This window comes from Natator depressus, chromosome 5 (genome assembly GCF_965152275.1).
Source record: "Natator depressus isolate rNatDep1 chromosome 5, rNatDep2.hap1, whole genome shotgun sequence".
NCBI lineage: Eukaryota > Metazoa > Chordata > Testudines > Cheloniidae > Natator > Natator depressus.
In genome coordinates, this window is record NC_134238.1 from 58,986,039 (window position 1) to 59,009,151 (window position 23,113).

Consider the following 23,113-nt stretch of genomic DNA (forward strand, 5'->3'; position numbering starts at 1 on the left):
GTATCATAGAAATGGTGCCCCAAATTCCAGAAGGTAATTGGATTTTCAGAACTCCAAGAGGGTTTTTTTTCCAATTCAGCCATGACAGGGCCAGAAGGTAATGATACATCTGCCATGATGCAACAAGCAGACCTGTCTTCTGTCAAGAATTGAAATCATAAAGGAATAAGCTGTCGTTAACAACCTCTCTCCAAACACTAGAGCTGTCATTTCATTGTTTTCCTTTGTTTGCATGGGGGCTGGTGTGGGCTTATGCACCCTGTCAGTTCAAGATTACTCTAAGCTTTTAACCTTTTCTTGAATTTTTGGTTTAAGCAATCTTCTATGGAGCTTATTATAGAAGTTTATATTCTGTGACCAATTAATATTAATTATAAACTAATGAGAGAACTTTTTCTTATATCTATTTGGTAAGCTTCATTTCAAACCTGTATGTAAGAGGCACTATGTATTTCTTATAAAACATTAAAAAGGTACCATATATTTCTATAAAAATATCACTGTCTTTCATTTTCCTTTTGGAGTATAATATACTTTTGGCCAATTATATTCATAAATTCATTTAGTAATTTATCATAATTTGTATTTACATATAGTAAGAGGGAATTTCACAATATCGTACATCCAGTAAAACAATGATATCCCCTGCCCCCCAACAAAATTTACAGACAAGACTGCTGCAGATTAACACAGATAACTTTACAAGCAATACTGTACATATTGTCTAACTAAATAAAGATAACACTGACACCAGATTCTTACTAATTACTGAATGAGAATAAAATGTTATTTGCATTATTGCTCATTCTAGCAAAATTCTACTTAATTTAATTTCTGCATAAAAGTGATAAGATGTTCTAATAGTTTGTGAATAATACAGTACGGTTATTTATTAACTTTCTGCAAAAAAGGAAAAAGGAAAATATCAAAATTAATGTTTGATGTTAGAAATTATTTTAATAGTAGGAAGATAAAGTAGCTTTTCCCAATAAGTCCATCTTTACTGCCATATAAAAATTAAATCAACTGAGCACAGACTACAGAGCTGCATTTTCAAAAATTTCAAGATTTCAAGCTCCTACTGCACATATGAAAAATGTATGTAAACCATGAAACTTGTATTTTTTCTACTTTGCCCTAGGAACTACCTGTTCTGCACGTGCATATACAAGGTGTGGGTCCACTATCTGTGCACCATGTATTTCTGTGTTTGCCAGCCCAACTTAAAACAAAGCTTACCGCTGATGGAACACATTTATATTGCTAACATAACTTTTAAAGCTCTGTTTTCTTGATTGGCTGAATTTTGATAAGTTACAAAGACAATAAAAAATATTTTCAAACCATACCAATTATTAACCAAAAGGCCTAGAAATGTACCTAGAAATTTTACCTAGAAATGTACTCTCCATAACTCTGATCTGCTAGTTTGGATTAGTTAGTTCTTCCTCTCCACTCAGGGTACGTCTTCACTACCCACCGGCTTGGCAGGTTGTGATCGATCTATCGGGGATCAATTTATCGCGTCTCATTTAGACACGATAAATCAATCCCCAAATCGACGCCTGTACTCCACCTCAGCAGGAGGAGTAAGCGGAGTCGACGGGGGAGTAACAAGCCTACCTTTTCTATACTGGGTTGGAAGTCCAAAATTAGTCTTAGTGAGGAAAGCCAAAATTTTATGTAAGCAATTTCCTTTCTATTCCTCACATCCATGAATAAGCAGGACCTATATTGCAGATTCCAAAGTGGAGTTAGCCAGCCCTCATTTGGTGAAGGAAGAAACTACTGTGCTTGTGCTGTTATTCCTGCTAGGGATGACCCATTCTCTAAGTTTCTTGATAAATATTCTAAATAAATTTAAAATAGTGCTCTACTAGAAACCACCAAATAATTCTTGGACATTTCTAAAGTAACTAAAGTAACTAAAGTACTAAAGTAAGTAACTAAAATAAAGTCCAAAGTGATTAAATGTATTATTCGCTTTCTTTAGCATCCTTAGAACTATGGAGATTATAGGAAACAGGTATCCTGAAAGTTTCCAAAGATACAACAGGTAGCCAACTGCTTCTTTGTACTCATATAGTAAGTGTTGCAGTGAACTGGTGTGCTCTTTTATCCCCAGAGCAAATGAGTCAGTGGTATGATGAGTACTCCAAGTTTTTGTTCAATGTCCAGACTTTGGCAGGCTGAGCTCTCTTTCCCCATGGAGCAAACTTCCTATTCTATTAAACCAACTTTAATTTCTCCTTGCCACCCACTCTGTAGACCTTAGGCACCTGAAAGTGCTTCTCTGACCAGCACAGAAGGACCACGTCTCCACGAAGCAACAATCAATTTCAGCTTCCTCCCATACTTTTTCAGATATCTTTGTAGCATCATTTGACAGTATCACCATCTGCATGGCTGATATATCCCCTAACTCAGTGTTCAGCGGCGCATTGATCAGCATTCAAGTCATACTCCCAGTCAGCACCCAGCCCGAGCTGGGGAAGCTGAGGATCCAACCAACGAACCAAATTCGGTGATTAATCCTGGTCACATGCCACCTGAGGCATACTGCGCATAGACTGAGACTCAATGTTCAGACTGCCTGCCATGCAACTTAGTCAATAACCTTTACTGCCAACACCATGCTACCTTTTCTCTGATATGTATTTGTACGTGTGTCCTTAAGTCACTACCATATGAATTATCTTAACTGCTATGAAAACTCATAAAGCTTATCTCCTGGATCTCTGACCTAGCTACAGTGAGAGAGTAAGAAATGCTGTAGAGTCCTGAAAAATAGCTGTACCCATGACACTACAATGGTGTTAGGATGCCATCTGGGCTAAAAAATAATTACCCATCACCTACTAGCCCAGGGAATAAGCCTAATTACCAGGGTGAAAGATATTGGTGTTGCCTATGCCTCCCAAGATGATGCCCCTCAATTTGAATGAACAACACAGCTGTGGACTGTTTATTCTGTACTGTAATGGTAACACATTGTCAATCAACTTTCCACTTAATGGATTTACTGTAATCTTAACTAAGTCCCTCTTGCTTTTGCTTAAACTTTTTTTCTATCCTCAGAGTACTCCACAAGGCCAACTCACTTTTGCTTTCCTAACGTCGATCTTGGGTGTATTTTTCCTATGCTGTCTTTAAAACCTCTATTTTTTTTCCTCCTTCTCTCACCATCTACACACTTTTTCTCTGTTTCCCCACAGCTAGTTCTCTAGCTCATCACCTGTATTTTCTGTTTTCCTCTTCCATATCTCCCTCCAAAATGTTTTTTTTCCTATACCACTCTTCTCGATTCTACTTAATCTTCCTCTCTCATATACATGGGGCTTGGAAATTTTACCTGACACCTCATATCCAAAGGATTAAACCTATTAACCAAAGACTGATAAAAAGATAGAGGCAACACTCAGATGAGAAGAAAACCACCTCCCTGTCTGCTGGGATTCCTACCAGAGTGTTCTCCCAAGGCTCTGGTTGAGGTTTCCATCTTCTGTGTCAGCCCCCAGCCATTACGGGCTTGATACGGCCTTCCCTTCACCCCCTTTCCCCCAGTCTGCTGGAATGGAGAAGGCACGTCTTTACCTGTTTCCTCCATCTTGTGCCAGAGCCTCCTGTTGTGTTCCCTCAGCTTTCTGGCCGTGAAGTCAGCATTTCTATTTACTCAGCACCTCCCCCAGCCTCTGTGTTTGGGTCCTCCCCTCCTCTACTATTCCCCAGAGCTTTATCAAATACAGTGAAACTTATCTGATCCTAGCATGCTGTCCACAGGGTGCTGAATAGCAAAACCAAAAACTGACGTCTCTGTTCGGTTTTCACTTAAACTGGAATTGGGACATCTGTAAGGACCAGCAGAGATTGAGGTTGAGGTAGAGAGGCCAGCACGGGTTTATGCTCCGCTAACATTTAAAATATTATTTTCACAAGCACAAGGCCTGGAAATTTTTATTATTTTAAAAGGAAAACCTAGATTCTGCAGAAGCTGTTGGAAGTCATCCACACTAGTTTCCTACTCCCCATAAATGAGTGGAATTTTCAAGCCTTGGATACTATTATCCTCAGTAGATTCATTTAGTATGTTGATGTGAAAGATACTAAGCTTCAGAGAATACATATCTCCTTCTAAAGCACTGTAAATTTCCCCTATAAAGGAAACATTTTCTGCATCTTTCATTAAAGATGAGACCTCTCCTTTGTTGGAAGAGTTAATAAAATATCAAGGCCAAAACAACAGCCTAGAGTGGAAACATAGTATCTGAAGCAATCACTATCAAAAGTTTCATTTGGGCCTTTTAATCTGAAAAGCAGTTACTATCATTTTCTGGGAGTTGGAAGTACTTAAATCAGACACCATCTTGGCCCTCAAATTACTGAAGACCCAGTTCAGCAAATGGTGTGTTCTCTAATTTATATAGTTTTTAATAGAAACAAGCCTTGACTGGATGCACCATACTAACTGTTTTTAGGTGAATTTTATAGGCTTTGTGGAACCTAATTTCAACGTGCTTTCTTAGGGCTGAGGTGGAATATCTTTATATTGTGTTGACAGGAGAAATGTTTTTCATAACATACAATCCACCTGAACTGGATCATATCAGACTGAGGAAATTCCTAAACACTGTTTTTTATCATATATTTTGTTCCACAGATTTCAAAATGGAGGCCTTGTGCCAAAAACGCATGGCTGGCTGTACTGGGAAAGTTGATTAGAGAATCCGAGCATTCAGCAGACCTGATATGATCATGTGTCTATCTGTGTATTATTTTTCCTGGGGCACAACCTGAATGATTCCAAATACCTTCAGAGGAGCTGGATTTGAGAGGAGCTGGACTGGTGTAAAAGTTCTGGCCTAACTGGATGTGCCTCATCCTCATTAAAAAGATTAAAGTATGCTAATATATCAAAAGATAATGCAATCTACTCTAATATTTTATATCAAGCAGTTTTATTTAAAGGTATTTTATCTAAATATACGTTACCAACTTTTTCAGTAAAAGCAAATGTGTACGTGCTATGTTCTTTTTATGTTAGTAGCTATTACTATCACAGGTAAGAGGACTACACATTTAAAACTAAATTAATAAAGAAAGATGCCAAACTAAAAGCATAAAGCAATAGGTGTGTATCTTTAAATTGCTCTGTCCTTACATTGGCTATAAATATTATTTCATTAATTAAAATATTTTGCTCATTGCACTGTTTTGTGTTTTTCTTGAAAAACAGATAAAGAAAAAATGTTACATTTTCAACAGAATTCTCAACTCTTAGATCAAAACCTATTAAAAAGTTAGCTCCTCGACTGAAATAAACTTTTAGTCTGTGCTGAAAGAAGGGATGTACCAATATCACATTGTCAGAATCCTCCTTTTTATTTTTATTTCACAAAGTGCAACACTTCAGCAGTAAACTGGGCAACACAGAACAAAATTAATTGCAACTGATATACTACAAATGTTTTCCACAAGCCTATCTAACTGCTCTTGGTTTAATTACATCCAACATTTTTGCCACTACATCCCTTTACATTACCAAAAAAGAAAAAAAAAAAAAAAAAGAAAAAAAAGAAAATTCACTCAAATAAATAAAAAGTTTGGCCCACTGCAAAAATTACAGATGTAATTAGCAAAGCAGTAATAACCAAACGGGGATGAACAAGATAGACATTAATTTGGTGATGAGCAATAATAATACATTTAACTTAATGTAGAAATAACAGAAAGAAGTTGGGACCCTTATACATGATTTTCAGATGTTTATTGCAGAAAGTTTTAATTCAGCTAAGTGCAAGTGAGAATTTTAATTTAGAAATGTTCCAAATATTGCACAAATTGCATACTGTTTTCCCATGTGTTACTACATGTATCCATACCATTTTGTTTGCCTGGGGTAGGGAAAGTCAATTAACATACTGCCCACAAAATGTAAATGTTTTATATTTTCAGGTATGAATATGTGAAGCAGAACAAATCACTAGTCAGAGCTGTTGTCAGAATAAGACTTGTTTGATTGAAGAGAGAGGGGCACCTTCCCCCCCCCCCCCCCAAAAAAAAACCACACTTAGTAGAAGCTTAAGAAAGCTTGCTGTGGTTTATTTAAAATGATCACATTATCACGAGGTTTATAATAGACATTTGAATGAACACATAAATCTGATGAAATGTAAAAGAAATCCTAACTAATTTCTGGATTGCTTTCTTTTATATTTCTTTTTCTTCCTTTAAGGGTTTTGTCACTCTAGTTGCCATATTAAACTACAGTGCCACCACAACAGTCTTACGCAAAACTAAAACACAAGTTTCTCTCTTGTAGTGAAAGAATTAGACAAAAGTTTTGAAAATAAGGCAACAAAACATTCCAATAATGAATAAAATGAATTTATGGGAACACATTTAATATAACTTAACAAAAATGTCAGATTATTGACAGTTGTTCATACACACACTTACCTCAATAGCTCTCTTAATATATGGAATCTGTGTGCCACTGTCCAGATCTTCATTTATAATAAGTCTTCTAGCCCATTGACCTGCCCTGACAACACCACTACCATGAATTAAAACCATCAGTTTATCTGGATTTGTCAATGCATCCTCACTCATAAAGATAAAACTCTTTGGCTCACTCTCAGTAGCATCTACCTGAAATTTAAAAAAAATAAATTTTACAATAAAAATACATTCTGGTGCATTAACAAACATATTAAGAAAACCTAACAGCTGCAATTATAAAGTAGCATTGGAATTTATACACAACATTACTACTATTTATTTGCATTATGTTAGCACCTAAAAGCCACAATGTGTTTGATGCTGTACAAAGAATAAAGACAAACCTGCCCTAAAGACCTTGCGATCTAATTTGAAAAGCAAAAAAATACATTATAACTAAGAACACTTATACTGCTTCAGATAGAAGTAGGAAGTATGATTAAGCTTTAAAGTATGAAAGGTACAAAGAGTAAAACGCACAGAATTTAGAAGTTCACATAAATTTACTGACAGAAAATAAAGCCCACAAAAGGTCTACCTGGGAGAAAAAAGAAAAAAAAAGTAATTTGTCACATCTTATTTGCCAGAAGCAGCAATAATAGATCACATAGAAAATATATAAAAGTGAAAAAGTCCTAGCATTCCATTTCAGTCCCCACAACATAAATAGCCAATAATCCAAATATGAAACAGTAGCATATATTTAGTCCATTATAAATCTTAAGAGAACAGGTATCTACATACAAAACACAAAAAATACAGGAATCCAATTTTGGACTAAAGAGTGGCTTTGAGTGAGGGCATTGTTGTGCTGCCTCAGGAACAGCCTGAGAAGTAGATTGTGATTCAAGGAGCCACAATCTGACATCCAATGTCCCCCTTTCCCTGGAGGCTGGGGAAGCAAACTGCACCAGTTATGTACCTGCTGCAAACTACTGAAGCACCAGCACAACTATGCTGACCTGAATGTTGAGGGGGCAGAGCCACAGGTCCCACCTATTCCTTGTTCCCTTCTGCCCACAATAATAAGCAGCTGGAGAGGAGTGAATGCAGTGAGCTACTCTCCCACAGCATGTGTAACTGATGCAGGCTTGTAAGGGAGGTACCTTGTATCACCTTGCTTCCCTGTGTGACTGTGCAAGTCAGAACCATATGTTTGGGGGCAGGATACAGCAAATCAATGACTGTTGAAGAAACAGGGACCTCTGCTTCTCTAGAACAAAAATACGAAAGCTTCTGAACAATTAACATACAGCTAGAAGTTTTGTATCAAGTCAGTTTGTCTTCTGTGTATGTGCCTTCTTTCATCCTTTCAAAATTCAAAGGGCATGATATTACAAAAACGTTTCTTAGTAAAAGTAGTCTTTACTCATACAAGCAGTCTTACTGAAGTTAATAAGATGGCCTGTGTACATAAGGACCACTCACCTGAGTAAAGCTCAGAGTCACAACCAATTACAGCTCCTACTTTGATACAAAACCTTACTCCTGTTGTGTTTCATACATTCTGCCTCCAAACAGCATACAATTGTGGGAAAAATGGAGCCGCAGTTCCCCCACTTTAAAATAGGGAATATACTTCCCTTCTTTGACTAGTCTAGTTAAACAATAGGAGACAATCCCTACCCAAAAGAGCTTGAAATATGTATATATAGTACATAGCACAATGAGGTTCTAATCTTGGCTGGAGCATCTAGGCACTACCATCACAAAAACCGACAGTATTAACAATATAAACAAAGACTGCAGCCATGTTGGGAGTGGGAGAAGCAAAACTTTAGCTCTCAAATGATATCTAGTAAGGTGAACTTGAGTTTTGCAAACAATTTGAACATTTAAGAAAATAGAAATAGCCACAATTAAGATGAAAATGTAAAGTGAAAAAAAAGGGTAATTTAGTGTACACTTTAATACACTGCACTAATCACATGAACTAGAAGGCATAATATTAACTAGTACACACTTTTTAAATAGGTTAATGCTGAACAGAAGCGGGGGGGGGGGGAACCTTATTCCCTTTGTCAACTTAATTACATTTGGAAACTTTTCTTCAAACCAATGTGTCTTCAAACAGCAATAATTCATTAAATGCTTTCACTAAGGAACGCACATAAAGGTCATTTTTGTGCGCAACCTCACTTTATTGACAAATCAGCCTACAATACCATTTAGTTCTAGTCAGAGTGAGACAGCATAAAGCAATTTGTATCTATTTACAATTCGCAGTTTTAGATGTGCTCATGAACGTTCAACTATGATCTTAACTCTGCTCTTTCCTTTAAACAAATTAAATAAACTCAGCAAAACTAAAAAAGTTTAGTTTAACAATTAGAGTCAGTACAGTAACTCCTCAGTTAACGCTGTAGTTATGCTCCTGAAAAATGTGACTTTAAGCAAAACGATGTTAAGCGAATCCAATTTCCCTATAAGAATTAATGTAAATGGGGGGGAGGGGGGAGGGTTAGGTTCCAGGAAAATTTTTTTTTTGCCAGACAAAAAGCATTATATACATTTTAAACACTTTTAAAACAATCAGTTTAATACAGGTATAAGTTTTAAACAATTTTAAACAAGCAATTTAATACAGGTATTAAACATGCTGGCAGCCCCCCATCAGCTCCCCTACGCGACCCACCCCGCAGCAGACCCCGCAGATCAGTGCCTTCCTCCTGCTCCCCCCGGCAGGGGGGAGGAGCGAGGATGCGGCGCACAGCTTCCCCCCTCCCTCCCTTGCCCCCTGAATGCCGCAAACTAGCTGATTGCCGTGGGCAGGAGGCAGGGGAGAGGAGAGGCTTCCCCCCAGCGCCGTGTCCTTGCTCCTCCCCAGAGCATCCTGAATGCCGCAGGACAGCTGATTGCCATGGGCAGGAGGCAAGGGAGCAGGGTGAAGGCGCTGATCTGCGGGGTCCGCTGGCATGTGGCAGGTGCTGGGGGATGGTGGGACATAGGGGAACTGATAGGGGGGCTGCCAGCATGTTTAATACCTGTATTAAACTGCTTGTTTAAAATTGTTTAAGACTTATATAATAAATAATAATAATAAATATACACGTTTTCACCAGCAATAGAACAACACTTTGCACACATTTCATCAATAAATGGGGTTAAAGAGATTAAACTATTGAATAAACAGAGACAGTGCAGTATCAAAATATGCATAAAATCCTACCTATATCTAAACCTGGCAGCTATACATCATACTGCCTTGCATGACACACAAGTTCAATTTCAAGTCTTTGGATAGCCCCAGCATTGTGAGAACCTGGTATTTTTCCTGAATAATAAAACAAACCCTAAAAGGAAATGATGAGACCACTAAAATTGCTTATTAAAAAACATTACAAAAATCATAGATCTAGAAGCCCACAGAGAAAGAGGAATGGGTGGAATCACTTACGTGTTTGACTAGTGAGTGGAAATAACTGTTACTGGATGTGAAAGAGACACACTGAACATCAGTGAGGGGGTACAGGTTTGCTAACTTCTAAAAACATCTGCAATGTGATCAAGGAGTCTGAACACATGGTTCTATATAAAGCTGCCTAGTCCATTTTATTTTTCAGTCCTCACAATATTGAACCACTAGGTTGTTGTTTTTCATTCTAACCAGGAAAATGTGAAAGCTACCAATGCTCATAACTCCACCCCCCTTCTTGCAGAAAAGGTAATAAGCTACCAAAAATGCTGCTTTCATAGATAGATGCAGTGAGGAGCAGGTAGCCGCCTGCTCAAAGGGTGGACCCTTCAACTTTGTTAGCACCACATTTAAGTCCCAGAGAGGAACAGGATGTATGACATTGGGATGTAACCTTTAGGAATCTGAGCCCTGGTCTACACTACGAGTTTGGGTCGAATTTAGCAGCGTTAGATCGATTTAACCCTGCACCCGTCCACACGACAAAGCCATCTACTTCGACTTAAAGGGCTCTTAAAATCGATTTCTGAACTCCTCCCGCGACGAGGAGATTAGCACTGAAATCGACCTTGCCACATTGAATTTGAGGTACTGTGGTCGCAATTTGACAGTATTGGCCTCCGGGAGCTATCCCAGAGTGCTCCCTTGTGACCACTCTGGACAGCGCTCTCAACTCAGATGCACTGGCCAGGTAGACAGGAAAAGGCCCGCAAACTTTTGAATCTCATTTCCTGTTTGGCCAGCGTGGCAAGCTACAGGTGAGTGCAGATCTCATCAGCAGAGGTGACCATGATGGAGTCCCAGAATCGCAAAAGAGCTCCAGCATGGACCAAATGGGAGGTATCGGATCTGATCGCTGTATGGGCAGACGAATCTATGCTATCAGAACTCTGTTCCAAAAGATGAAATGCCCAAACATTTGAAAAAATCTCCAGGGGCATGAAGGACAGAGGCTATAACAGGGACCTGCAGCAGCGCCGCGTGAAACTTAAGGAGCTCAGGCAAGCCTACCAAAAAATCAGAGGCAAACAGCCGCTCGGGGTCAGAGCCCCAGACATGCTGCTTCTATGATGAGCTGCATGCCATTCTAGGGGGTGCAGCTACCACTACCCCACCCCTGTGCTTTGACTCCATCAATGGATTATCACGCAACAGGGACGTGCATTTTGGGGATGAGGAAGATGATGAGGAGGAGGAGAAACTGTTTTCCCCGAGAGCCAGGAGCTGTTTCTCACCCTGGACCTGGAGCCAGTACCCCCCGAACCTAACCAAGGCAGGTTCCCGGACACACCAGGCAGAGAAGGGACCTCTGGTGAGTGTACGTTTGTAAATATAATACATGGTTTAAAAGCAATCGTGTTTAATGATTAATTTGCGGCCAGTACAGCTGCTGGAAAAGTCTGTTAACGTGCCTGGGGATGGAGCGGAAATCCTCCAGGGACATCTCCATAAAGCTCTCCTGGATGTACTCCCAAAGCCTTTGCAAAAGGTTTCTAGAGAGGGCAGCCTTATTCCGTCCTCCATAGTAGGACACTTTAGCATGCCAGGCCAGTAGCATGTAGTCTGGAGTCATTGCATAACAAAGCATGGCAGCATATGGTCCCAGTGTTTGCTGGCATTCAAGCAACATCCGTTCTTTATCTCTCTGTAAAAAGAAAAGGAGTACTTGTGGCACCTTAGAGACTAACCAATTTATCTGAGCATAAGCTTTCGTGAACTACAGCTCACTTCATCGGATGATCTGATGAAGTGAGCTGTAGCTCACGAAAGCTTATGCTCAAATAAATTGGTTAGTCTCTAAGGTGCCACAAGTACTCCTTTTCTTTTTGCGAATACAGACTAACACGGCTGTACCTCTGAAATTTATCTCTCTGTGTTATCCTCAGAAGAGTGATATCATTCATGGCCACCTGGTTGCAATAGGGTAATTTTATTAAGGGGACATTCAAAGGTGGTCGTTCCTGCTGGGCTGTTTGCCTGTGGCTGAACAGAAATCTTCCCTGCTGTTAGCCATGCGGTGGGGGGAGAGGTGAAGTGATCATATCAGAGAATTGTGGGGGTGGGAGGGGTTAATTGGGTTTGTGCTGCACGTTAACCCGAAAACCTCAGCCCCTCCTTTTAAATTGCCAACCCATTTTAAATGGCCAACCCAACGGCTGTTTGGTATGGGAAATGAGGGCGCTGCTGTTTGAAACCATTCCCACATGTTATGAAGGTTAAAGAAGCCAAAAAACTGTGGCTTACCATGGCTGCCTGCAAGCCGAATTCTGCTGCCCGCCAGCCCTACGTGTGTGATCTCTCACACCAAACCGGCAGATCCTCAATATAAGAGGCAAAATGCGACCTTGTACCGAATGCACATGTGCTATGTAATGTTAACAGCAAGGTTCACCCTGAAAGAGTCTACCCATTGTTCTCTAAAATGTGTCTTTTTAACTACTACTCTCCCCTTTTTTTCCTCCCGCAGCTGCAAATGTTTCAACGCTCCCCCTATCATCTCCGTCCCAGAGGCTAGCGAAGATTAGAAGGCAAAAAAAAAAAAAAAAAAAAAAGCACTCATGATGAAACGTTCTCTGAGCTCATGCAGTCCTCCCACACTGAAAAAGCCCAGCAGAATGCATGCAGGCAGACAATGTTAGAGTCCAGGAAAGCACAATATGAACACGAGGATAGGTGGCGGGATGAAGATAATAAGTGGTGGGTTGAAGATGATAGGTGGCGTCAGCTTGCTGACAGAAGGCAGGGGTCAACTGGAGGATCAAACTGATATACTTCGGCATATGGTTGAGGTGCAGGAAAGGCAGCATGAGCATAGACCCCCGCTACAGCCCCTGTGTAACCAACTGCCCTCCTTCCCAAGTTCCATAGCCTCCTCACTCCGAAGCCCAAGAACGCAGTAGGGGGGCCTCCAGGCACCCAACAGACCACCCCAGAGGACTGCCCAAGCAACAGAAAGCTAGCATTCAATAAACTTTAAAGTGCAGTGTGGCCTTGTCCTTCCCTCCTCCCCCACACTTCACGGGCTACCTTGGCAGTTATCCCCCTATTTGTGTGACGAATTATTAAAGAATGCATGAATTTGAAGCAACAATGACTTTATTGACTCTGCAAGCGGTGGGAGGAGAGGGTGGGTTAGCTTACAGGGAAGTAGAATGAACAAAGGGGCAGGGGTTTTCATCAAGGAGAAACAAACAGAACTTTCACACCGTAGCCTGGCCAATCATGAAACTGGTTTTCAAAGCTTCTCTGATGCACACCATGCTCTCTTGTACTCTTCTAACCGCCCTGGTGTCTGGCTGCGCATAATCAGGGGCCAGGCGACTTGCCTCAACCTCCCACCCCACCATAAACGTCTCCCCCTTACTCTCACAGATATTGTGGAGCACACAGCAAGCAGTAATAACAATGGGAATATTGGTTTCGCTGAGGTTTAACCAAGTCAGTAAACTGTGTCAGCGTGCTTTTAAACGTCCAAATGCACATTCTACCACCATTCTGCACTTGCTCACCCTATAGTTGAACAGCTCCTGACTACTGTCCAGGCTACCTGTGTACGGTTTCATGGACCATGACATTAAGGAGTAGGCTGGGTTCCCAAGGATAACTATAGGCATTTCAACATCCCCAACGGTTATTTTCTGGTCTGGGAAGAAAGTCCCTTGCTGCAGCTGTTCAAACAGACCAGAGTTCCTGAAGATGCGAGCATCATGTACCTTTCCCGGCCATCCCACGTTGATGTTGGTGAAACGTCCCTTGTGATCCATTGAAAAGTACCCCTTTCGGTTTATGTACTCGCTGCCTTGGTGCTCCGGTCCCAAGATAAGGACATGCCTTCCATCTATCGACCCACCACAGTTAGGAATCCCATTGCAGCAAAGCCATCCACTATGACCGGCACATTTCCCAGAGTCACTACCCTTGGTAGCAGCAGCTCAGTGATTGCGTTGGCTACTTGCATCACAGCAGCCCCCACAGTAGATTTGCCCACTCCAAATTGATTCCCGACTGACCGGTAGCTGTCTGGCATTGCCAGCTTCCAGAGGGCTATCACCACTCGCTTGTGAACTGTGAGGGCTGCTCTCATCTTGGTATTCTGGTGCTTCAGGGCAGGGGAAAGCAAGTCACAAAGTTCCATGAAAGTGCCCTTACGCATGCGAAAGTTCCGCAGCCATTGGGAATCGTCCCAGACCTGCAACACTATGCGGTCCCACCAGTCTGTGCATGTTTCCCGGGTGCAGAATCGGCGTTCCACAGCATGAACCTGCCCCATTACCACCATGATGTCCACACTGCCGGGGCCCGTACTTTGAGAGAAGTCTGTGTCCATGTCCTCAGCACTCTCCTCACCGCACTGCCGTCGCCTCCTCGCCTGCTTTTGCTGGTTCTGGTTCTGCATATGTTGCTGGATAATGCACGTGGTGTTTAGAACGGTCATAACTGCCGCGGTGATCTGAGCAGGCTCCATGCTTGCGATGGTATGGCATCTGCAGGAGAGCAGAGTGGCAGCAGAAGTGGCGGATGGATGACGATGCTGACAGCAATATGGTGCCCGCACGGAAAAAGGCACAAAACGATTGTCAGACGTTGCTTTCACGGATGGAAGGAGGGGGGAGCAAGGGGTAGGCTGGCAGCAGACGGTGCAGTATGACTGCTAGCTGTCATCATCTCCTGGGTCCTCGCGGTGCTGCTGGCTGGGAGAGCAGCCTGAGGCAGAATGGCCCCCCTCAAGGATTGAACTCACAACCCTGGGTTTAGCAGGCCAATGCTCAAACCACTGAGCTATCCCTCTGCCAATATTTCAGGCAGGACTGAAACTCCATTAGACAAAACTTAAAGAAGAGCATGACCTGAGTCACTCCCATTTATGCCCAGGCGTCCCTGACAGGCAGACCTCACCAAGATCTACCAGGAGCACCCATGTCTGCCCAGGCGCCCCGACCGACCTCACCGAGGCCGGCCAAGAGCACCCAGGAGACAACAAGGACAGCTACCAGTCGTAATGCACCATCTGCTGCCACAAGGCAATGAGCTGCTGCTGTGTAGCAATGGAGTCCCGCGTCTGCCAGCACCCAGGAGACGTACACGGTGATGGTGAGCTGAGTGGGCTCCATGCTTGCTGTGGTATGGCATGAGTAACCCAGGAAAAAAGGTGCAAAATGATTGTCTGCCGTTGCTTTCACGGGGGGGGGGGGGGAGCCTGACGACATGTACCCAGAAACACCTGCGACAATGCTTTTTGCCCCATCAGGCATTGGTATATCAACCCAGAATTCCAATGGGCGGTGGAGACTGCAGGAACTGTGGGATAGGTACCCACAGTGCAACACTTGGGAAGTCAATGCTAGCCTCGGTACCGTGGACGCACTCTGCCAACTTAATGGTCTTAAGTGGGGACACACAATCGACTGTATAAAACAGATTTCTAAAAAATCGACTTCTATAAATTCGACCTAATTTCGTAGTGTAGACATAGCCTGAGTGACAGAGAACTAGAAAATACAGAGCAGCCTGCAATTAAAAGGTGAAAAACAGAAATAGCTTCCATGTGAACTCTGATGGAACTAAATCAATAGTCCTTGTTGTTTCAGGTAGAACAATTTTAACAGGCCAGAACATGTTGGATAGAGGCATAACTGGCAAAACCCTCTTCTGCTTTGACTATGAACAGAAATGTTTCCATTGTAAGCAGCCACCTCCCAGATATTTCTGTTATTCAGGAAGATGTTTAGCACATTTCCTGAACACTACCTCCTGAGGCATTAACCAAGGAGCATCCAGGCTGTCAGATGGAAAGCAGCCAGGTTGGGATGTAGCAGGCAACCATGGTCTTAGGCGATCAAGTCGAGTTCTGAAGGAAGTGTCAAAGGAGCCCTGGAAGTTAGACTCAGCAGACTAACTGGGGGGGGGGAGGGGAAATAACTCAGTGGTTTGAGTATTGGCCTGCTAAACCCAGGGTTGTGAGTTCAATCCTTGAGGGGGCCATTTGGGATCTGGGGCAAAAATTGGGGATTGGTCCTGCTTTGAGCAGGGGGTTGGACTAGATGACCTCCTGAGGTCCCTTCCAACCCTGGTATTCTATGATTCTATGACTGGAGAGCCATACCAGTGTTATGAGGATTATGCAAGCATGAGCTTGCTTGAACTTGAGCAACACCTGGGAAGGAGTGGAGTGGGAGGGAAGGCATACAACAGTTTGTCTTTCCAAGAGAGCAGGAAAGCATCCAGAGGTCTTGCGCCGGAACAAAATTGGCATTTCTGTTGAGATGAGTGGCAAACAGGTCTATGTGATGGATCCCCCAGGTCTGAAGTATGAATCTGACAAAATCCATTGTGAGAGACCACCATGATCTCAACTGAATGATCTGCTCAGTTGATCCCCCAAGCTGTTCTGAGCCCCAGGAAGATGGGAGGTTTTGAGAAGTATTGCACTTGGGATGCAAAACTCCCAAAAATGTATTGTCTATTGACAGAGATGACCTGATCTGGCTGCTCCCTGCTTATTCGCACAGAACATCACTCCAGTGTTGTCCATGAAGATGAAGATTCTGTCCCTATATATGAGGGAGAAATACTCAACAGATCAAATGAACAGCCCACAACTCCCACACATTTATGTGGAGATTGAACTCTTCTTGGGCCCACAGACCTTGAGTTTGTTAGTTTCTTGGTGATCTCCCCAGCCAACAGAAGAAGCATGAGGCATTGCTTCAATGAGAGTCAGCATGAGTAAGGCAGGGGCAAAGGGAACTACCACACATACATTGCCTGAGTCCATCCATCAGTCCAAGGGGTTATCACTCCAGCAGCACGTCCAATTGTTGAAGAGCCAAAGATTACACTGACGTTAACCAGCCCTACAATTTCCTGAGACAAATTCTGGCATGCTGAACCACCAACATGCAGGAGCCCATGTGCCCCAACAGCCCGAGGCAATTTTTCACTGTTGTAACCAATGGGCTTTGAGATCTATGGAAATGCTTAATATTGTCTAGAATCTGGCTTAAGGTAGGAGCACCACAGCTACAGTAGAATTCAGAACCATTTCTATAACTTATATTCTTTGGAGAGAATATTAGCTTGTCCTCATTTATGAACAGACCCAAAACACTGCAGAGGGATCATATTCTGAAGAGGCTGACTTCTACTAGGAGCTTGGATCAACCTCGTACCAGCCATCCATCCAAGTAAGGAAATACAACCCTGCTTTCCTTAGGAATGCAGCCACCATGCATTTTGTAAATATTTGTTCGGAAGCAGACAGGGCAAAGGATAGGGCTGTAAACTGAAAATGGGGTCACTGACGAGAAATTTTAGGCATCTCTTGTTGCTTTGATGGAGAGAGACAAGAAAATACTCATCCTTCAAGTCTATTCGACACTGGTGAGGCCTCATCTGGAGTACTGTGTCCAGTTTTGGGCCCCACACTACAAGAAGGATGTGGATAAATTGGAGAGCGTCCAGCGAAGGGCAACAAAAATGATTAGGGGTCTAGAGCACATGACTTATGAGGAGAGGCTGAGGGAGCTGGGATTGTTTAGTCTGCAGAAGAGAAGAATGAGGGGGGATTTGATAGCTGCTTTCAACTACCTGAAAGGGGGTTCCAAAGAGGATGGCTCTAGACTGTTCTCAATGGTAGCAGATGACAGAACGAGGAGTAATGGTCTCAAGTTGCAATGGGGGAGGTTTAGATTGGATATTAGGAAAAACTTTTTCACTAAGAGGGTGGTGAAACACTGGAATGCGTTACCTAGGGAGGTGGTAGAATCTCCTTCCTTAGAGGTTTTTAAGGTCAGGCTTGACAAAGCCCTGGCTGGGATGATTTAACTGGGAATTGGTCCTGCTTCAAGCAGGGGGTTGGACTAGATGACCTTCTGGGGTCCCTTCCAACCCTGATATTCTATGATTCTAAACATACCAATTGCTGGGATCCAGAGAAAGAATGATGGAGGCCAGGGTAATTGCATGAAACCTTCTTTTCTTTACATATTTGTTCAGATTTTGCAGGTCTAAAATGGGTCTGAGACTTCCTTTTGTCTTTGGAATTAGGAATTAACGTGACTAGAACCCCTTCCCTTAGAGAAGAAAGGCAACCTCTTCTATAGCTGTCAAATGGATAAAGAGACTGGACCTCCTGAAGGAGGACAGCCTTGTAAGAAGGGTCCCTGAAAAAGGATGGGGCACAGTGGGGAAGGAGGAATGGAAATAAACTGCAGGGACTATCCCTGTTCCACAGTACTTAGGATTCATCGACTTGTGATAATAGGGGACCAAGAAGATAGAAAGTGGGAAAATCTGTTGGAAAAATAGGGAAAGGAGAAATTGGAACAACTGGATCCGGCACTCTGTCCTTGACAAGGCAGGCAAACAGACTGCTTGGGATTGTCTGACTGCCTAGAGAAACCAGCTGAAGAAGAAAAGTGAGGAAGAGCTGGTCTTCTCCTATGGTTTTCCCTCATTTCCTAGACTGGTCAGGCTGTCTCAGTGGAAAAAAGGTCTGCAGAGACAGAGTAGAATTGCTTCCTTTTTAGGGAAAGGAGTGTAAATTCCCAACTATTTCAAAGTGGGCCTTCAATCTTTGAGACTGTGGAACATCTCATCTGTCTTCTGGGAGAAAAGCATGAGACCCTCAAAGGGAAGATTCTGGATCATCTGCTAGACCTCTTGCAGTAGACCCGAAGACTGAAGCCACGAATATCTGTGCACAGATATTATAGATGCCATGGCTCTAGCTGAATCTGCCCTGACAAAGGACATTTGTAGAAAGGTGGGAGCTACCAGCTTGCTCTAACAGAGCCTGGAATTCCTGTCTGGCCTCCTCTGGCAACTTTTCTGAGAACTTCAGCATATTATCTCAAAAGGAGAAGTCATATCTTGTCAGTAATGTTTGTTAGTTACCAGTGCACAATTGTAGACCAGATGTAGAATACATTTTCACCAGTTTAATTTATTTGCATCCTTGTTGTTTGAGGTGAAAGACAGATGACCCTGATATGCTTTTTCATTTACGGCCAAAACAACCAAAGAACCTGGCAAGGTATGGGTATAAAAATGTTTGTAGCCTTGAGAAGGCATATGGTACCTTATCTTGGTTCTTTTGGATGTCAGAGGAAGAAAGGGTGGTGTTTGCCATAAAGATTTTGTAGGCTCTACATGGCCTCATTGATAGGGAGAACCACTCTAAAAGGCCCTGCTGAACCCAGCATTTCCATGAGTCTCGACAAGAACTCTCCTGGATCATCTCAGCAGGGATATCAAGATGGGTAGCTACTCTCTTTAAAAGGTGTGGGTAAGCCTTGTAGTCATCTTGGACTGGTGAGATATCCTGAGAAGCTGCAGTTTCATCTGGTAAGGATGAGGACAAATGCAAAGGAGGCTAAGGCTGATCCTAATGCAGCGTACAGAGTGGATCTTGCAGGCTTTGCTCAGTATCAATGACAACTATCCTAAGGAAGTCCAGTAGGATAACATGTTGCCTAGTAGGAGACTGAAAAGGTTGAGAAATTGGAGAGGATCTGCATGAGGGACACATGCCCCATTGGTTCCAATAGGGTCTTTAGTACAGCACAGTACCCCAGCCATGAGTACTCCAAGGTTCCATTTCTCTGAAATGTCTCTGTACTTCCAGTGGGTAGCAGCAATAAAACTCACAATGAAGGAGTAAGAGAGTGATGTCATCTGTCTTCGGAGTGAAGGACAAAAAAGCCTACCCACACTCCAAGGAGGACCAGAAGTCAGATGATCATGGTGGTGTGGTACAAGGAGATGACAAGGTCCAGGGATGGCATTCTGGAGATGTCAGTACCAGGGATACCCATGGTAGGTTTACCCTTGACTGCACCTGTGGAGAAAATGCCAGAGGCCCTGATGTTTTATCCTCACACAGTCCTGAGTGCTGATCAGAAGCCTGAATTAAGTCCGTAACCAGGGCCTGAAGATGCACCAGTACCGGGTGAGCTGTCTCCTATACCATCAGCACCAAAAGGCAAAGTCTTGTGCTCCTGCACATCCCACTGGCAGCACCAGTACTGAGAGACTTTCCTGTTGCTGATGTTGCTGCACAGCAATAGTCAGTACCATGGCAAGGGTCAGTCTCAGCCAGTGCTGAGGTCCATGACCCCTAATGAAAAGAGGCCAGTACCAGAGAGCATCCCATGCCAGAGGACACTGTCCCCTGTCCTCTGAAGTGCTTATTGGTGAACGGCACCAGGGACCATGACCATCTAGCAGAACTAAGTCTCAGCTCCTTGGACAAATTTAACCTCTTGTGCTTATTCCTTGGCACCAGAGGTCCTGCCTCAGCAACAGTGTCCAGTTGTGTACTCTGTACTGATGCCAAAACACTCAGTGCACACGCCAAGTGGGAAGGCTCACAAGGCAAATGCAGGGCAGCCTCCATAATATGGCACAGTCTCACCTGCCTTTCTTCATCTAGTGCTTAGTTTCTGCAAATTTGTCAGTGGTCCTTAACGTGACTTTCGCTGAGGCACTTTAGGTAGGTGGAAGAAGGCATACATTTTTTGCAGCTGGCACAAGGTTTAAATCCCGGAGACTGAGGTATACACCTATACCAGATGTCAGCACTCCGTAACAAGAGGGAACTGACACTCCATGAAAATAGTGAAGAAAACCAACAAATGAAGCATATACTAACCTAAGTAACTAATTATGCTAACAAACAGCATCAACTACTTACAGAAGAAAAAACAAAATCTCTGTAAGGGGAGAAAACTTGAAGCAGCAAGCTGACATGCTCCAATTACCCATCGCAGGCAGTAGTAAGGAACTGAGTGTGTCTGGGGCCACTCCACCCTTTTTATCATACAGCAGCATAAGGCAGCAGAAGGTGCAAGCACAGCCTCAAAGGGTAACGCTAAAGGAAAAAAGTCTCCAACTCTGGTGCACTAGGCGCGCACACACACACACACCCCTGAAGTGGAATGGACATGTGTAATCACTTGAAGAGGAAATGTTTTTTTGGGTTTTTTTTGCTTTCTGCTATTGATTCTACACCTGAATACAATACTGCTGCTGAAGATGTAATCCAAAAATGTAAAGAAAAACAGTTTTGTCTGTTACTCAGACAACAAAAATAAAGATGAGAGAACTTCAAGTGCAGCCACCCCTGAACTTCCAACACATGGATTTTCTACATACTATTGAAATCCTACTGAGAAAAAAAAAAGTAACACTTAACACAGTCCTAAAGTATGTTAGAGAAGTTTAAACATTCTTCCACAAACACCATCAGCCCTCCCAAGGTACTAGTACCCATGCAACATCCCCCATTCCCTTAGCTATATCATTCCCTCAGCTATACGGCCTATAGGAAAGGCCCTACAGGGAGGAACCCCACCCAGAGACCGAACCCAACACAGCAGCTACAGAAAGCTGTTCAAGCAGGGACTGAAAGACAGTGATCATGTTAATCTCTGCTTTCTGCAGTTTTCACTCGGCTGATAGCTGTTGCTCTAAACCAGAGGTGGGCAAACTACGGCCCGTGGGACCCTCCTGCCTGGCCCCTGAGCTCCTGGCCCGGGAGGCTAGTCCCCACCCCTCCCCTGATGTTCCCCCTCCCGACAGCCTCAGCGTGCCATACCGCCGGCACAATGCTCTGGGAGGCCGGGCAGCACAGTTCCAGAGCCGCAGCCTGACCCAGTGCTCTGGGCTGCGCTGCTGTAGCACCACCAGCCACCAGTGCTCCTGGCAGCCCGGTAAGGGAGCAGGGAGGTTGGATAGAGGGCAGGGGAGTTCGGGGGTGTGGTCAGAGGTTGGGGCGGTCAGAGAGCAGGGAACAGGAGGGTTGGATGGGGCAGGGGTCCCGGGGGGACAGTCAGGAATGGGGGTGGGGGGGACAGACAGGGGTGAGGGGTCCAGGGGTGGTAGATGGGGCAGGAGTCCCGTGGGGGGCCCCAGGGAGCGAGAAGCTGGGGGGTTGGATAGGAGGCGGGGGCCAGGCCACGCCTGGCTGTTTGGGGAGAGACAGCCTCCCCTAACTGGCCCTCCATACAATTTTGGAAACCCGATGTGGCCCTCAGGCCAAAAAGTTTGCCCGCCCCTGCTTTAAACCCTCCCATGCCCCCTCTTGTGATTTCCGACCCTACTCCCATCTTTTGTCTTCCCATCTAGCTCATCTACTGACATAATCCCTTTGAAATAATTTAAATGACAAAGAAAAAGCAGAACTAAAACGATGTTTTCAGACATTGCATTGTTCACTCAGTTTGTATGTTATATCTTTTCCCCCTACCCTTTGTCTGCCTTCTCTAGTTAGCTATTGTATGCTCTTCAGGGCAGGGACTGTCTCTTATTGTGTGTTTATACTCGGTCTAGCACAATGGGCCCCATTCTCGGTTGGCCTACAGATGTTAACCATAATTAATAAGTAAATACATACATACAGTTAGAAATACCTTCCCCCCCTCCAAAGACTTGATTTTCAACAAGTCAGGTATACAAAAATGAGTGTGTGTAATTGTACTACTTATTTGCACATGCAACTATTGTCATCACATATTTGCTAAACTGGCTTTTTGAAAATAAGGTAGAGAATGCATTCCATATAACATACAGGATGTACAACATAGACATAGCTGTCTAGGGTGTGGCTGGAAACTTAACTTTTCTTCATGTCCTGGTTTTTTATTAAGTTAGCAGAGGAGCCTTAGAATTGCACTAATACAGTTTTTCACTATACACTTGTATTTTACATATTTTAAAAATAATGTTAAAAGAATGTTATTTAGCTTGGAAAATCAAGTAATCAAAAGTTAAGCAACATCAGATCTATGATTGCCAGTGTAACTTTAATTCTGCCCTCTTGTGCGTCCATCCTGTTCACTAAACGAGACAGGAGTCCTATAGAAAAATTGCATGTTCTCATGTAATTGTAGATTTTATCGTAATGCAGACACTTGAGGGAACTGAATTGAGATTCCACAGGCAATTGTAAATTTGGAGTTTCCTGATTTTGGAGACCTTGACTTTGTAATGTAAATATAATATTCTTTGTATGTAAGTCATTTATGTGCAATTTCCTAGGGTTGTTTGTTTTTTTTTAATTAAAAAAGAAAAAGGAAAAAAACTAACTCTAATATGGGCCATATTGTCAACCCACTGTCGTGTATTATCAGGACTTGAACCGTGAACATTCAGCTTCTAGCGGACTGCTCCTTCCAGAGGTCCAGAACTAACAACATTATC

At 43.1% G+C, this 23,113-nt stretch overlaps 1 protein-coding gene and 1 pseudogene across 1 annotated transcript in view; one reads left to right on the forward strand and one right to left on the reverse strand.

Moving 5' to 3' along the window:
* Nucleotides 1-23,113, reverse strand: part of ARB2A (ARB2 cotranscriptional regulator A) — a 313,359-nt gene that overhangs the window by 259,493 nt on the left and 30,753 nt on the right. The window contains exon 5 of the mRNA XM_074952851.1: nt 6,457-6,648. Coding sequence (XP_074808952.1) covers nt 6,457-6,648 — 192 coding nt within the window. The remainder of the gene's footprint in view (nt 1-6,456; nt 6,649-23,113) is intronic.
* On the forward strand, nt 10,706-12,979 carry LOC141987892 (uncharacterized; annotated as a pseudogene).